Source organism: Lasioglossum baleicum, chromosome 19 (genome assembly GCF_051020765.1).
Source record: "Lasioglossum baleicum chromosome 19, iyLasBale1, whole genome shotgun sequence".
NCBI lineage: Eukaryota > Metazoa > Arthropoda > Insecta > Hymenoptera > Halictidae > Lasioglossum > Lasioglossum baleicum.
Window position 1 is genome coordinate 833,084 of NC_134947.1, and position 17,849 is coordinate 850,932.

At 41.7% G+C, this 17,849-nt stretch overlaps 2 protein-coding genes across 4 annotated transcripts in view; one reads left to right on the forward strand and one right to left on the reverse strand.

Annotated features, from left to right (window-relative positions):
* The window catches only part of LOC143218517 (uncharacterized), a 48,829-nt gene extending 45,939 nt beyond the window's left edge, over nt 1-2,890 (forward strand). For 2 of the 3 annotated variants that reach the window (XM_076443740.1, XM_076443741.1), the window contains one exon: nt 2,754-2,861. The gene's annotated coding sequence lies outside the window, so the exon portion shown is untranslated. Of the gene's footprint in view, nt 1-2,753 lie in introns of all 3 variants that reach the window. The other variant, XM_076443742.1, reaches the window with a different exon arrangement.
* Nucleotides 998-2,041, reverse strand: LOC143218559 (uncharacterized). Its single transcript, XM_076443790.1, has one exon. The coding sequence runs from the start codon at nt 2,039-2,041 to the stop codon at nt 998-1,000; it is 1,044 nt and encodes a 347-aa protein (XP_076299905.1).
* Nucleotides 2,891-17,849: the final 14,959 nt, after the last annotated feature.

Below are 17,849 nucleotides of genomic sequence, written 5' to 3' on the forward strand. Positions count from 1 at the left end.
TTTAATACTTCTCGTACTCTCTTTGCATGCCCTATTACCGTTGGCGCAGTGATCAGAATATCATCGATGAAAACAATTGTTCCCGCTACCCCCAGTAATAGTGATGTCATCACCCTTTGAAACGATCCGGGTCCCGTTGCTACTCCGTATGGCAACCTATGATATTTAAAAAGTCCCATGTGTGTACTAATCACAACCAATTTCTGTGGCTCCTGCGTCAATGGTAGTTGTTGGTATGCCTCCGACAAGTCTAACTTTGTAAATATCTTTCCTCCCCGTAATGTTTCTAAAACCTCTTCTACTCGTGGAAGCGGGTAACGGTCGATTTCTAGGTATTTATTTAAGGTTACTTTATAGTCCCCGCATAAACGTAGGGTCCCATCGTTTTTTAACACTGGTACGACTGGAGTTCCCCAGTCTGAAAATTCCACTGGTGATATAATATCCAGGTTTTGCAATGTCGATAGTTCGTTTTCTACTTTCGCACGCAGAGCCCACGGTATCTTTCTTGGCTGCAGGAATTTCGGCCGTGCCTCGGCGGTCAGGGTCAATTTTAATTCGCCTTTCGTGAATGTTCCGATTCCGGGCGCGAAGACGTTTGGGAATTGTTCTTGAAATTTACTTATTATTATTTTTCTTTCTTGTGCGTCTCCTCCGCCCTTTTGGTCCCAAGTACTGTTTATTTGCTCGGTGTTACTTTCGATTGGAAACTTTAACGGCCACATACCAAATGCCTGCAGCCAACTCCTACCCATTATCGGCCAACTACCCTTATTAACAACATATAACAGTTCCGTGCTTTCAATACCGTTTTTCTCTGCTCTAATTTGAATATACCCGAGGGTTGGCAATTTTTGTTTGTCATACGTACGCAGTGAAATTTTTGAGGGTTGTATCGGTATTTTTGAAAACCATTTTACATAACAATCTTTGGAGATAGCGGATACCCCCGCGCCCGAATCTACTTCCATTTTTAATGGTATGTTATTGATTTTAACTATTTCAACCTGTGGACTAACTTTTTTTTTAATTCGTAATCTACTTTACCACATTCTCGCACCGGCGAAAAGTCGCACGCAAATCGGTCTTCGTCATCAAACTTTTCCTCCTGCTCTTGCTCTTTTGTGTCTTCCGTCACTTCGTCTCCGATGTGGTTCTGGTTCCGAGTTTGACTTCCTCGGCCTACGGCGCCGCCACCTCGACACATTTTGAAAATGTGGCCCTGACTGCCACACTCGCTGCAATACTTATTCTTCAACCAACAATCGGCTCTGATGTGGTTATTTCCCCCGCAGCAATAGCAGGTCCTCCCGCCCGCTTGGCTGCGTGACATGTCTCGTTGGTTAGAAGGTCGTTGTATTCCTCTGCTGTTCCGTGCACTCATCCACTCTCTTTGTGCTGTTGAGCCACCGACGTTTCTTCTTCCTCGGTTTGTCGCGGTGCTCCGCCATCCCGCTTGTATTGCGTGTATCTCTGCCTCCTGGGTAGCCACGTTTTCGCTCATGGGAGTATCCAAGCCTGACGCTTTTGCATCGGCCACTTCGACCGTTTTTGCCAGTTTCATTAGTGTATCGAGCGATTCCTCGGCAGGTGCCTTCAATAATTCGTACCTGACTTGTTTATTGTGGACCCCCGTTATGAGTTGGTCCTTCAGCTGACTGTTTACTTCGGTACTCTTGAACTGACATTTCTGCACGAGGGTTCTCAACGCTATCATATAATCTTGTATAGACTCGTTGCTACCTTGTTTGCGTGCTCGGAATGTGAACCTCTGCAGCTGTTGATTCGGTTTAGGCTGGTAATGGTTCTCCAGTTTTTCTTTCAATATTTCGTATTTCAAAGACAACGGTGTGTCCGTTTCGCAAATAGCTGGCACTTGGGCAAATATCTCTTGAGACACTTGCGTTAATAATAAAGCCGCCTTCTTTTCCTCAGCGATATCGTTCAATGTTATAAACGCTTCTAATTGTTGGACAAATGCTTTCCAATTTCCCCCTTTTCGGAAAGGTTCGATGTGCCCGAAACACGTTGGAGCTGTCATTTTACGCTTTTCGTTTTTTTCTTTCTTAGCTTTATCTTTCACGAAACGCGCGAGTTTTTGTCGGATATCGTCTAACAATACGGTTTCACTATCAATCACTTTCCACCTCTCGCAAATTTTCACTAAGTCCTCTCTGGTATGTGTATATATCCACGAGGTTTTTCCACTGTACACTAAATTTTCGATCTTTTCCCAGTCTATTTGGTCTTCTTCAGACGGCATACTTTGCGCCCATTTAATTTCCGTATACTTTGTTCGGTGAGAATCCCATCCTCGTCGCCACTGTGGGAACAGGGAATATCAGATGGAATTGTAGTATAATCAGTGTCCTTTATTTCACTCGAATGGTTTACTCTACACTGGCGCTCGGTGTTGCCGTGCGGAACGCCACGGCCGATTCGCACACGCAAACACTCATACCGGTCGGCGCGCTCACACTCTCACACACCGCTTACACTATCCTTATGCTACGGGGATGTCACATATACATTCCATACAACTATTATACATTTAAATTTGTATGCATTATACTTTACAATTAACATACATGGATCATTCCGCGTTCATGTATGACTAAAGACTGTAACACATCCAAATTTTAGTAAAATCCGAAACAGTACATACTCCGAAAAATGTTCGATTTCTTCATCTGTACCACTTGCAACGTCTTTCAATGACATGTTCTAATGTTTTATTATTTATGTATTTTCAGGCGCTATTGTTAAAACGAAGTGGCAACGTCTGAGATACTCGTATCGACGAGAAATAAGAAGAAACAATCAACCGACAGGCTCTCAGTCTCAAGGAGTGTCAACGTGGCAGTATTTCAACCAAATGAATTTTTTGGAAGATACCTATGGGAGTCAGGCCATGGTTGGAAACATTCCCGACACGCGCAGGGACTCTGGAAACGATGCGGTTGAAACGGAAATGGACGAGGCGGAAGGGGAGGTCGATGATAGATCTTCCAATGATATATCATCGCTTCATAAGAGGCCAAGATTGGCGAAAGATGTGTGCGCAGAGCTCATAGAGATCGAAAAGGGGAAACTAGCGCACCTTCAGCTGCTACACCAACAAGGACAGCACAAAAACAATAAGGAGGACGACGAAGACTATATCTTCGTTTTGAGTCTGCTCCCCTATGCGCGTGCAATACCGAAGCAAAAAAAATTGCAAGCGCGCGTCCGGCTGGCACAAGCCTTTATGAATGAAGTGGGAGGAGAAGTGGATGATAATGTAGATTATGATTTCGAGAGAGATTCGTCCTCGTCGCAATAACGCCGCCGTCGCGTATGTTTGTTTGCGCGCGTGTGTGTGTGTGTGTGTGCGTGTATGAGACATTTTTATATTAAGTAGTTTATTAAGTTTCACATTTTCTAGTATGTATTTTTTAATGTATTTCAATTTTGTATTTTTTTAATGTATTTCACGTTTTCTAGTGCTATGTATTTTATGTATTTCTATTTTATATTTGTGTGTCTCTAGGAAGTATATATGTTCAATACACTTGGTTTTTTCTTCAAGAACCTTTTCCCGTACCTTTTATTAACCCCAGCATTCACAAGCTCCGATCCTTCACGCGGACTCCTAACGTAGGTGCTCCTCGAGCCCATATATATGCTCTTTAAAATGATTTAAAATTATTTAAAACTAAAGGTTAGTAATTTCAAATTTAATTAGTAATATTAAATTAGCATTTTTGTTTGGGTTTCGATATCTTATTATGTATATTTGATCCTTAGTTCTGTGATTATTTGTTATTCTTTGGAGACAAGAGAAACTTTTCGAGTCCGCTCGAGTCTGTGTTTTTCTTTTCTATGAGCTGTAATTATTTTTCTAAAGCAGCAGGAAAGCTGCTGGATATTAAACTATAATGTATAAACGACTATAAATAAGTTTTTCAGAACTTTTCACCCGTGAAAAATAGTCATAATTTCAATTTTTCCGGCCGGTGGTTCCGTAGAGCCACCACCACCTTGGGGGGGGGGGGGGGAATGCTACATTTAAAGAAACAAAAAACGCGTATTATAATAATAAGGTTGATTTTTCAAAAGGTTACAGCCTGAATTTGAAAACATTAATAACGATTATATTGAAAAGCTAAATTCCTCGATGTCCGGGAGCTGTAATGCTTACATTTATTTTTGTCTCCTAATAAATATAGCTCACGCGTTTTTTCGTTATGGGACGGCGCGGCGCACAGCGCGAACTTTCGACCAAATTCGATTCAAAATCAAAGAACTTTCGATAGAAATGAGGTAGAGCGATGAAATTTTATTGAAATGAAAGCTGAAACTGAGCTGAAACTCAGAGTAAATATGCTCACAGCGCACAGTTTCGATCAAAAGAAAAGACAAAGCAAATTTGCAAAAGTTAACCTCTACGTTTCGATCCGGATTTGGATCATTTTCAAGAGAAATGCGTCTGAAAATATACATATAGTACTTACTACACTTAATACACACTATTTACAAAATACCCTTTTATTTAAAAAACTGGTTTCCACCTGTTAAAGACAAATTGCCAGTGTCAAAAAGTTGCAACATAGTTTACTCAATACCGTGTAAAGGTTGCAGTGGCACATATGTTGGACAGACGTCAAGACATTTAGACACAAGAATTAAAGAACATAAAAAGAATATTTTTTTGCCTCCAACACAACGCACCGCTTTGACGAAGCATTCATTTGATTTTGACCACGCATTTGATTTTGAAAATGCAAAAATCTTAGACAGAGAACCTAACTTACAACACAGAATACTTCTGGAAACAATTCACATGATTAAACAACGAAGCGTAAATCTTAGGTACGAAACCCAAAAGATTCATGAATATTACGCAACATTACTAAACCAGTAATGTATTTATGATGAAGTTTCCACATATATACAAAGTATTGTTTCTCTTCCTCCTATAAACACCTGGTGTTTATAATATTTTTGGTCTAAACCATTGAATGTCAATGTTCTTACCATATCTGTAAATGGTATTCAATTGGATGTGTTCTGTCGGGTATGGCATTTCGTCAATTCGAATTTACCGCCAAGAATCGATTCAATAACTTGTCGATCACTGTGTCTGATTGGCTGAATGTCAAGTGCGTCGTTCCAATATTTGTGTGGTTGCTCTTCATAACGGTCGTTAGATCAATTCAATTTAGACCAGCATGGAATTCTGTCTTATTAGTTCAAGCTTCTAAAATTCTTTATACATAGCAAGTAGGTGTCTTAAGGGTTCATTTTATAAATAGTGTTCCTTTCCGTGTTAAATACCAATGATATTAATTCAGTATATATTTTCAGACGCATTTCTCTTGAAAATGATCCAAATCCGGATCGAAACGTAGAGGTTAACTTTTGCAAATTTGCTTTGTCTTGTAACCGTATTAATGTTACTTCCTAAATTATTACTGATTGAATTTAATAGAACTTATTTTCATCAATAATTGATGATAATAATTGACTAAGATAAGATATAATTAGTTCGTGCCTCCAGGCACTGGAAGCGGAGAGGTTTGGACTATCTGATAAATAAGTTGAGAACCAGTTAGGAGGTAAAAGTAGGGTATATTGTACCAGTCTTTGTATACAGGTTTTTCTATACAGAGATCATCCGTCAGGATTATTGACTCTCGGCGTCAACACGCTGGTATGTTTCACATTCGTGCCCCGACAATTAATATACTCGGTGTTGTAAATCAATACCGTGAGGTAATCCTACTTCTCCGAAATACAAAAGTTCTCAGAGGAACCGTTCTATATAATTTATAATGAAAATGTATAAACCGTGACGAATACGGTTTCGCTCGCGAATCAAAAGAAACTTGCACACGGGCATGATAATATATTCTTAACCGAAAACTCCCACTACAAATACGGTCGCCAAACGCGATACTTCAAATTAGGGTTCACAACCCAGTCAAAGTTTATTACTACAAACTTTGAAAAGACGTTCGCTAAATGCGGTTATTAAAGAAACTTGCACACAGGGGCAAGATAATATATTCTTAACCGAAAACTCTCACTACAAATACGGTCGCCAAACGCGATACTTCAAATTATAGCCACACTCCCAGTACACCCACGAGACGCTACGTCTGGAATCGTTTCAACAATCGTTATTGATCTGGATTTAGATGTTAAAGGTACTTGGACTGCTTGATTCGATCGTTATAACACGAACGTACCCTGCCGACTTCTCGGAGAGGTATCGCCCCTGATCACACGCACAGTACTTGTCACCTTTGCCTCACCAAAAGAATACACCCTTTCTGCACCAAGCGGTGAGCCCGTTGTACTCCGGTTCAGTGTCTAGTCACTCGTATTGTGCTAATCAATTCTACAGTTTATAATCCCGACAACCAATGACCGTTGAAACACATAGATACTCTGCTCAGAGAAGTATGCTATATGCCAACACGTACAAAGCGCCTCTTTACTATGCAACACCAAAAGAATGAATCCTTCTGCGCTATTAAGCGAGCCTGATTCCACTCCGGTTCTGGAATAGTAAATCAACACAGTACATAATCACTTTTGTCATTATAACGTATAAACCCCGACAGATGACGACCGTCGTAACACATACGTACTCTGCCGATTTCTCGGAGAAGTACATATATGCCGACACGTACAAAACTCCTTTTACTAGGCTTCACCGAAAGAGTGAATTCGTCTGCGCTATTAAGCGAGCCTGATTTCACTCCGGTTCTAGAATCGCAAATAAGAGTCGTACTAAATCCTTCTGTCGTTCAATTATGATTTTAATGATAATCACACGACTCTATATATCGACAGTTCCTATTAGATTGCCGTCTTCTCGTACGTTACCTTTACACTTGACTCTACGCCGACACGATCGTTACACACGATAATAGTTATTAATGTCGGCTGTGCCACAGTACGACTTGTACTTGTGACTCCTCGGTTTGAGGCGCGTACAAGACGAAGGCAATCTAGGCGGTTTGACTAGAAATGCGAAGTCGGTTTGACTTCTCGAACGAGTACCGGTTTTCGGCGGATCTATTAGAGTCGTGTGTCATTATACCCGCTTCCAGACGTAGAGTGATGAATTTGCTTCGCGCATCGACCTCCTTCGATCTGTATCGAGTGGGGATCGGTGCGCGCGCATCCTAATTAGCGGTGATGATCTGCGGTCCTTTATTTTGACACGGATCGCAGATCTTGTCGCGACACGCTGTGGTGGGGATTCGCGATAGTCCCTCTCGCTCTCACTCGATATGTAATTGGTACGGTTACAGTCTTTTCTTTTGATCGAAACTGTGCGCTGTGAACATATTTACTCTTATCAAATATTTACGATCTTGACAGAATATGGGAAAACTAGGGAGATTATGGTACGAACGTTTTTTCACCTTGAGAAAATTCGTTAAACTTTCACAATTTCAAGAAAATGTGGTTTCTCCGTTACCACGCGCGGAAAATTTGTTTTTTAACATGCTATATTTCATTTCCCGTAGATTTTTTCACGCTGACTTCAAATCTGGTCTCAAAATTTGTGTACGACCTCAGGATTTTGCAAGAGATCGATTTTTGCGTTGAAATGATTTGCTAACCCACTAGTTTGAAGGTATATTGTATTCTCATATATAAAACACACAATAAAATTAAACATAATGAAGTATTTGAACGTTTATTTGACGTATATCACTTGACGAACGATCACCCGACACATCGCGATTGTCGCTGGCGCTCTTTGTAGGCTATGTGTGACTGTAATGTAATTTAAATTTGATATCTATTTTCCATGATTATATATTTTCATTTACACAGGAAGTAAGGTAAGTATTTAATCTTTTTAACTTACTTCTCATCAACGAATTCTTTAACTACTGGTGAGATTAAATATTTACCTACCTTACTTCCTGTGTAAATTAAAATATAATCTCATGGAAAATAGATATCTAATTTAAATTACATTACAGTCACACATAGCCTACATCGTTCGTCAAGTGATATACGTCAAATAAACGTTCAAATACTTCATTATGTTTAATTTTATTGTGTTTTATAAATGAGAATACAATATACCTTCTGTGGTCCATAAATGAGTAGAAGCACTTCTAACTATTAACTGTATAAATATATTTAATAAGAAGATACAATAATATAATCCATATTAATCACACTGTGATAGAGCACATGTTCCATACGCGATGCGTACCTATCCGCTTCTAGGTTATGGGGCGCTCGATCATATCGATCGATTACAATCGATATATATAAATCGTGCGAACACAGCATACGCGCCACATTTCCCCCTTTTGGTCGCACGCTCAGCGTATTACCTGTAACATTCTAATACCTTTGATTACCTTTTCCTCAGTCAATCCTTTCGTCAATAGGTCAGCTTCATTTTCTTCTGATTTCACACATGCTTTAGTATGACTTTATTCCTCTTTACTTCATCCTTTACGAAATAATACTTTCTATTGATGTGTTCCGTCCTGTTCGTTATTTTCTCCTTGCTTATCCAATCGATAGCTGCCTTACTGTCCGTTTTGACTTCTATTTGGTTTTTGCATAGGTGTTCTGCTTCCAACCCTTGTAGGATTGTCTTGATCCACTTCATTTCTCGTATTCCTTCGCAAATCGCCAATAATTCGGCCTCACACATAATGCCACTAGTTGCTGTTTCTGGCATTTCCAAGTCACTAAGTTATTGCCTATTTTAGCCACATAGGCTCCGTATGATTTTGCATCCGTTGTTACACTCCAGCTAGCATCTGTGCTTATTGTCAACTACGACTCTCTTCTATCATATTTTAATTTGTAATCCTTTGTTCCCTTGAGATATCTATATACTCTTTTTACAGCTGTCAAATGTAATGTCCTTGGGTCTTGGTTATACCGTGACAATCTGCTTATCGCGTAAGAAATATCCGGTCTTGTCCCAATGGCAATATACATGAGTGATCCTAGTAACTCTTGATACTCAGTCTTATCTACTTTAGGTACATCTTCCCATATATCCAAATCTTGTGTTGGACACATCGGTGTTTTTACAGGGTTGCAATTTTCTAAATTATATTTCTTCAGAACCTTCTCTATGTATGACGTTTGTGACAATTGTATTCCATCAATGCTTTCAATAATCTTTATATTTAAAAAGTTTTTCTCCTTCACTTCAGTTAATTGGAAGTGTTTCCTCACTCTTGACATTGTTTCATCTATTATGATGTCATCTGATCCTATGACTAGAAAGTCATCTACATATATACCTATAACACTGTCCAACAAATTTCAACTTTTTTTGTGATTTCAATATACTGTTGGGTCCTTCTTATAGAGTTTTTTGCGCTGATTCCGAATCTGGTTTTAATTTTTTTCCTATACGTCCAGTTTTTGAAAATCATGGCTTTGAAAAAAAACATATTTTTCAACTTTAAACAAATATTGTGATGTTATTATAAAAGATATTGAATTGTTGTTTACAGCAAACGATTCTGTAGACTTTCCTGAATACAGTGACATCCAATATTAATACATTATGATTGTTTAAACATGTTTAAACAATGATTAAAGACGGAGATGCACCACTTTTGCACCAATTTTTGCGGATATTTTCGAATTTATCTCAAAAAATAAGGGTCCAGCGAAAAATTGAACTATACCACGCGAAAGAGCAGACTTTTATCTTGAGAAACTCCCCTGTGAAGTTTGCATGGTCGACGTTTTTACCGAACCAGAAAGCAAAATATCTTCGCCCGACATGCGTTGACGCCAGTGGTGCTCTTCCACTAGCGCGGTCGTTCGTCGGGATACGACGCGGCGCGCTGCGGTGAAACGGCGCGTGGCTATAAGCGCGCAATTATGTCAGCTTACTTAAATGTAATATTTTATTAAATGTTATACTATTGTTATTTATTATTTATTAGTATATTTATTCTGTATAAATTATTTTATGTATTTTTTAATGTTAGTCTCTCGTTTATAGTATATTTCATACAAAAAATACCTTTTGTAACAAAAAAATAATTTATTCACACACTACACTATTACACTATTTACAATGCTAATATATATGTGTACACTATTCAGATATAATACACTACTAAAATACATATATTATATACAGAACAACTAAAATACTATAAATAACTATAAATGTTTTTTATGAAGTTTTATACGTAGCAATGCAGATTTGAAATGCTTGACACGACTGATTTCAACAAACACAAAGCCGAAACTGAACTCTGGCATCAGTTTTCTTAAGAACCAACACGATACATATTTTGAAATAAATGACGGTCTACGGACAACGGAATACATACAATGTAAGGAAAGTCTGCAATGCGGTGACTGAAAAATTTTATTTTCAGTAATTGTCGTCTTATCTATGTATTGTAATTATAGTGCCAATGAACACTCGAGATTCTTCCGAGTAAAATAAGTCCAAACACAATATAAACGGGACTATTTTTATTGACTTAAATACATAATTAAAATAGTTTGCTCCATATTAAATCGATATAGTGTATTATATCTGAATAGTGTGCACATATATATTAGCATTGTAAATAGTGTAATAGTGTAGTGTGTGAATAAATTATTTTTTTGTTACAAAAGGTATTTTTTGTATTAAATATACTATAAACGAGAGACTAACATTAAAAAATACAAAAATAATTTATACAGAATAAATATACTAATAAATAATAAATAACAATAATATAACATTTAATAAAATATTACATTTAAGTAAGCTGACATAATTGCGCGCTTATAGCCACGCGCCGTTTCATCGCAGCGCGCCGCGCCGTATCCCGACGAACGACCGCGCTAGTGGAAGAGCACCACTGGCGTCAACGCATGTCGGGCGAAGATATTTTGCTTTCTGGTTCGGTAAAAACGTCGACCATGCAAACTTCACAGGGGGGTTTCTCAAGATAAAAGTCTGTTCTTTCGCGTGGTATAGTTCAATTTTTCGCTGGACCCTTATTTTTTGAGATAAATTCGAAAATATCCGCAAAAATTGGTGCAAAAGTGGTGCATCTCCGTCTTTAATCATTGTTTAAACATGTTTAAACAATCATAATGTATTAATATTGGATATCACTGTATTCGGGAAAGTCTACAGAATCTTTTGCTGTAAACAACAATTCAATATCTTTTATAATAACATCGCAATATTTGTTTAAAGTTGAAAAATATGTCTTTTTTTAAAACTCCATTTTCTCAAAAACTGGACGTATAGGAAAAAAATTAAAACCAGATTCGGAATCAGCGCAAAAAACTCTATAAGAAGGACCCAACAGTACATTGAAATCAAATTTGGTGTTGGACAGTGTAATTAGCTGGTGTTGTCCTTTCTTTAATTTATATGCACATGGTTCGCCTTCTATTCGTGTTAATCCTAATGATGTTAATGTGCTATGCAACTTTTCATTCCAATAGTAGCCTGATTGAGGCCGACCATAGATGCTTTTTTCTAACTCGCATACCTTATCATTATCTTTTGCAAATCCTGGTGGTTGTTCCATATATACTTTCTCCTTCAGATTTCCATAAAGATATGCTGATTTTACATCGAATTGTTTGATCTTCATTTTGTAAATCGCTGCTAACGCCAACATTATCCTTGTGGTTTCTAACCGTATGACTGGGGCAAATGACTCCTCATAGTTTATTCTGTGACGTGGCAGCTTTGCTGACGTCTATCCGAACCCTTTAACCGAGACCGGGTCACTCGCGAGCCGATGCGAATCGAAGCGAGCGTAGCGATCGATCTCGCTGGAAACAACCGGTTCCCAGCGGCGGAAAATTTATCGCATTTGAATGTCGCGCCGCTGGGCGCGACACGAGGTTTCAGGACCTGCTCCCTTGCAAGGGGAGCCGACACCTATCCGCAGCTGCTAATTGGCGAGAGCCATTACGGGCAGTCGCCCGGCCGACCTATCGCGTAACGGCGCTGACGAAGAAGACAACGGGGATTGGACCGAGCTCGGATTCGCCAACCCGGAGATGCCGACGAGGAAATTACTTCGTAGGGACGAGCACCTGCCCAACCTTGCCGACTCTCGTCCGGGAACAGCCATGAGAGCTCACCTGGAATAGCTCGGGTCCATCCCATCGCCCCCGCAGCGTTATCGGACGCGGCCCCGAGAAAATGAACAATTGTCGGAGGCCCGGGTCCGAATTCACTGAATTCGGCCCTGTAGCGAGGAGCCACGCGATAGGTGCGGCCGTCGTAGCAGCGAGGATAGATGAGGAAGTAGTGGGGGACAACCCGTTTCCGCGTTCCGAACCGACACGAAGTGGGTCACTAGGACGCAGGACTACGTAGTAGAACCACGTATTTTGTAACCGCGCTGTTGTCGAAAAGTATCGTGTAACGATCGCCATTATCGGGCTTGAATCGTGCCATTTGGTAAGTACCGGTCATATTATTGTGAATAAAGTTCTGTGATTATTCGTGTTGGCTCGGGACGTCGTTTGACAGGTTCTTTAACCTATTTGCGCGGGCTAAGTGCTTCGGCGTGTCCGGGGTCCGAGGCGAGTGTTCTCGAGCCGGGCGCCGAAGCAGTGTATCGTAGCGATCCCGAGTGGTTTTGCGGGACGTACGACTTTCGGTTGCGGCCCTTAGATTCACGATCCTCGGAAGTTCCACGGTGGGACGACGCGACGCGCCCGCTTCGATCTCGCCACGTGCTTGCCGTCCTCGCCTAGTCTCTTCGCATTGCGACGCGTATTCTGTCGGGACTCGGCGGAAATCGTGCCTTTCCAGGCTTGTATTATTCACGCGGAATCCTGTGACCGCCAAGTCCGACGCGAACCGGGAATATTACGCGCGATCGACTGAACAACCGTCGAAATCGATCGAGATCGCGCCGGCAGCCATATTGTTTGCCGCCGGCTCTCGCCGGTGGCCTGTAAACGTTTTGTTTCCGACGTAATAAACGATGACTTGTCTGCCGTAAACGCCTCGGTTCATTCTTACCTGTGAGAAACGTTCCCGTCGCGGGGAATGCCCCGTCCTTCATCCCACGTGAAATCCTGGACCGTTCTATCGCTACCCCAGGTCGCGCAATCCTCGTGTGTTCGAGAAGCGGTCCCTCGGGTTTGAATCCCGATTGCTTTCGTGTGGCACGTCTACGTGTCTGGCGCCCGTAGGTTCCATTTCGAACTCTCGAGGGAGAACGATTTCGAATACACGAGTGATTGTTTGTCCCGGGAGGACCCCGTTTCGCGCGACCGAGCGTGGCCCGGCCACCAGGCCATAATTTCCCGAGTCCGGTCACCGAGAAACGGTGAACGGCGTGACAATTCCTATTTTTTGGTTACATCCTTCAGCAACTAATCTTGCCTTGTATTTTACTTCGTCTTCTAGTGTTTGTTTCTTACTATATACCCATCTACTCTTTATCGTTTTCATTCCCTCTTGTCGTTGAGTTAACTTCCATACACCATGCTGTTTCATCATGTTAAGCTCCTTTTTCATGGCCTCGTTCCAGGTTTCTGCATCCCGTGACTTCATTGCTTCCTCATGATTGTTCGGCAACTGTGTGTTTTGTGTATTAATAAAGTTCACCTGCTCGTTTCTTCCCTGTATGCTTCTAGATCGCCTTGCTCCCTCTTCTCTCAAACGTCTCTCTCCTTCTATTAACCGTTTCTCATGCTCCTTTCGAATGTCTTGGTTCGTCCTCCCTGGTTTACGTCCACGTATTCTCTGTTCTTTCTCGTCGTTTCCATTAATCTGTTCTTCCTCGTCGTTTCCATTTGTCTGTTCTTCCTCGTCGTTTCCATTTGTCTGTTCTTCCTCGTCGTTTTCATTTATCTGTTCTTCCTCGTGGTATTCTTTTTCAACTATCGTACTTTCTTCCTCTACAGTCTTATCTCTCTTATTTGTGTACTGTCACGTTAACCTTTTTCCGACGAGCGGTTTGACTCGCGAAAGCCGGTTAACTTCGGGCCTTGCAGGCGCTGAGACCAGGCCGCGTGCAAGCCGAGTACACGCGGTCCGCCCGAGACAAACGAGACTCGAAGATTCGACGATTTCCTCACGAAAAACTAGAGGTTCGGGTGCCAGGCACCGCAAGGATGCCACACGAAACGCGGAACAATGCTCGAGCTCGGAGAAGCCGAGGTCGAGAGTCGAATCTTCGAGATACGCGGATCGAAAACGACGTCGCGACTAGGCCAGATGGTTCGAACACGGGATGACTAGGACAGCCCTCTCGGAAGGACGGATCTCACAGGGAATCGAATAATTCGAATACGATATTGTCTCGAGCTATTTATTGTAGCAATCGGTAAATTACAGAATCTGCGGCCACGTGGCCGCGACCCGAGAGCCCGCGCTCTTCATACAGAATAGCGAGTAGATGGTCGTTCGCAGCGCGGTTGTCCTACAGTTCTTCCTCGCGACGATATCACTAGAATTTATCGCCGTTTCTTTCGTAATAGAACTTCGGAAACGCGAGGCGCAGATGATCGGCGAACTGCGAGACTGCCGCGATGACTTTCGCACGTGATTCGCCCCGACGCGTACGCTAACGATTACGCGATCGAACGCCGACGAAAACAATACGATGTTCGGCGAGAGACACAGGATTCGAGAAACGCGAAGATACCGAATGGATTACTCTCACGAAACGCGACTCCTCTTAGGACACTCTTTCGCACGTAATTTAAAGACGAAAACTCTCTCAAAATAATCTCGAAACCTCAAAGCATTCCCGAAACGAATGCGAGCTAATTATCGAGGACGGAACGGGAAGCGTTCGTCCTCTCGCGACGAAGGTCGAGCCGTCGCGCAATGAAATACCGAATGGATCACAAGTGCGGCTTACCGTTTCTCGTTTTCGATGCCCTTTTACGGAACTGCTCTCGATAGAGCGTGAGGCACGGCCGGAACGTAGGTGGACTTCATCCTAGACACCACGAAAACCTCCAACGGGGACTTCTAGATTTCCCGACGCTAAATTACAATTAGTTCGCAACGCGAATACAGAGCGCACGTCATGCGATAACGAGAGCCAGCGCGACAGTGATCCATCGATTTTCGGCAATCTAGCGGATCGAACTCGGTTCCCCCCACTCGACCGCTTTTCCGAATTGCCCATGGCGTGTTTCCACGGTGCAAACTCTATGGCACAGGAGCGTACCCTCTTCGCGTCCTAGGGCCCCGGACAGTCACGAAATTGGTCAAGCCTATCGCTCTCTTGACCGGCGGAGGGGCTTCCTCTTCTTGGCTACGAGGGCACCGACCCCGGGGTAGCTCTCCCTTGACGGGGCGAGACGGGGTCAGGTCTTCCAGTCCGTCACCTTGGACGAGATGTTTAAGAGAGCTACTGTCCTGGCGGCGCCTCCGGTTTGTTTGCCGAGTGTCCTCGCACCAAGCTCTAATTTCTCGAAATCGGCCATTTGCTTTTCCGTCGGGCGCTTCCTGGCTGCGGGATGCTATTCCGTTCCCGTGACAATTCGGAAGATCGGTGGTTCCTTCTGCGCGTTCCATATACGGCCCTGAAACTTGCCGTTCTCGGCACGCGCGACAGATGTCATTACGAGGTCCTCGATAATATCGGAATCTCTTAGAGGAGCGCTCTCGAATCCTGTATCGGTAACGTGTCCCGTTAGAGGGCGGTCCGGTCCTTTATCGCTCTCAAATATGCGAGGAATTAACGGAGTAGGGACGTCGCAAAAGTTGCAACGTCACAGTACATGATAGTACTTTCTTCCTCTACAGTCTCATCTCTCTTATTTGTGTACATGATATTATTGAGATCAGTCTGTTTCGAATCCTCTCTCAAAAGTCTAGAGCCCATGATACTTTCATTAAATTTTACTGAACGCGCTGCCAGAATTTTCCCAGTTTCCGCATCATATATCCATGCTCTACTATCTGCAGAATAGCCAAGAAATATTCCCTTTCTCGATACTGGCTCGAATTTACCTCTACAGTTCTTTGGCACGTAATAATATGCCGTACAACCGAATACCTAAATGTGTGATACATTTGGCTTCTTTCCTTCCCATGTCTCTATTGGGGTTACTGTAGCTCCTTTCACCGGGCATCTATTTCTCACATAAGTTGTCGTGGCGACCGCTTCTGCCCAGAACCTTCCTGGTAATCCACTATCCATAAGCATTGTCCTTGCCTTATCTAGTAAGGTCCTGTTTGCCCTTTCTGCGACCCCGTTGCTTTCTGGATTGTACGGGACCGTCCTCTCGTGTCGTATTCCCTTCTTGCTAAATAATGCTTGAAACTCCTTGTTAACAAATTCTCTGCCATTATCGGATCTTACTGCTAATATTCTTCTGTTAAGCATGTTTTCATATCTATCCATATATTAATCAAATTTACTAATTGTTTCATCTTTGGTTTTTAAGAAATAAGTGCATATATATCTACTGTAGTCATCCACCAGTACAAACATATATCGACTACCATTAAGAGATTTTGTCGGCATTGGCCCGCACAAGTCTATATGGACCAGATCTAACGGACCACTTGTGGACTTGACGTTTAATCTGGGGTGCGGTGCCTGAGATCCCTTCCCCATTATGCATATCACACATGTATCTAACTTTTGTAATGGATAATTGAAACCTCTTACCAGCTCTTTGCTTCTCATCTTTGTCATATAATCCTCGCATATATGGCCCAGTCTTCGATGCCACAACATTACATCTACTTTCGCACCACCTATGTTTCTTGTACATAAGTTCTCAGATGTGCTTTTATTTCCATTTGTGTCACTCGTCACAGATGCCAAATATGCCTTACTATTGTTTTTCATTTGTGTTTCCAATATGTAAATTCCATTTTGCTTTTTACCAATTCCCAGTATCTCTTTCCTTGGTCCTATTATTGTCACGGAACTACCTGAGAACACAACTTCATTGCTATTATTTACTAATTGACTCACCGATAACAGGTTGGTACGCAAGCCTGGAATATGTAAAATATCCATGATACGTATATTTTTCTGTTCATTTCTTACAAATGTGCTCGCGTGAATGTTTCCTCTGTTTTTTGATATCAAATATTTTCCACTTTCTGCTAGGTTTACCTTGGTTGAATATGGTTCAATATTTGTCATACATGCAACGTCAGGTGACATATGTGATGAGGTACCCGAATCTACTATCCATATTGTCTTGTTGTATGGACGAATACTATTATCTTCTTCGTACCTTGTTAAATTATCCGATGCCTCAAATTTGAATATGCCTTAAGGCATATTCTTCATTTCTTTCGTTGACCATATTTGTTTGTTCCCTTCTATTGCCAAATCCTCACCTACTTCCTCTAGTTGGTCTTCCTCTATAATTTGTATTTTCCTTATAACTTCTATTTTCCTTTCTATCATTTCTTTCAAAACAATCTTTCGCTAGATGATTTTGTCTGCCACAAATGTAACATCCACTGTTACGTCTGGGTCTAAATTGACTCCCACGTGAAGCTCTATATGCTTTTTCGTTATTCGAATTTCCATCTGAGCGAGAATCTTCGTTATTCTGTTTTGAACGAGTCTCTTCTTCGCACAGAGTCCATTGCACATCTTCTAGGGTGATAGCCCTCTGAGCTCTTAACACTGCGGCTGTCTTTTCAAATTTTGTATGTATACCCCGGACTACATGGTACACAATTTCTCGCGCTGCTATTACTCTACCCAGTGCTGCACTTCTCGATGCAATATTTTTTGCTCTGGTTATGTAATGTATGACGGTCTCGCGACTTCCCATTGCAATATTTTTTAACTCTAGGCCGATATCTATTATCAGGTCCTCCGCTTGACCCATGTACATATTTTTTAACTCATTCCATACCCTCTTTGCAT

Excerpts from the sequence above, each read along its gene's own strand:
- LOC143218559 (XM_076443790.1), bottom strand. The coding sequence starts at position 2,041 with ATGACAGCTCCAACGTGTTTCGGGCACATCGAACCTTTCCGAAAAGGG.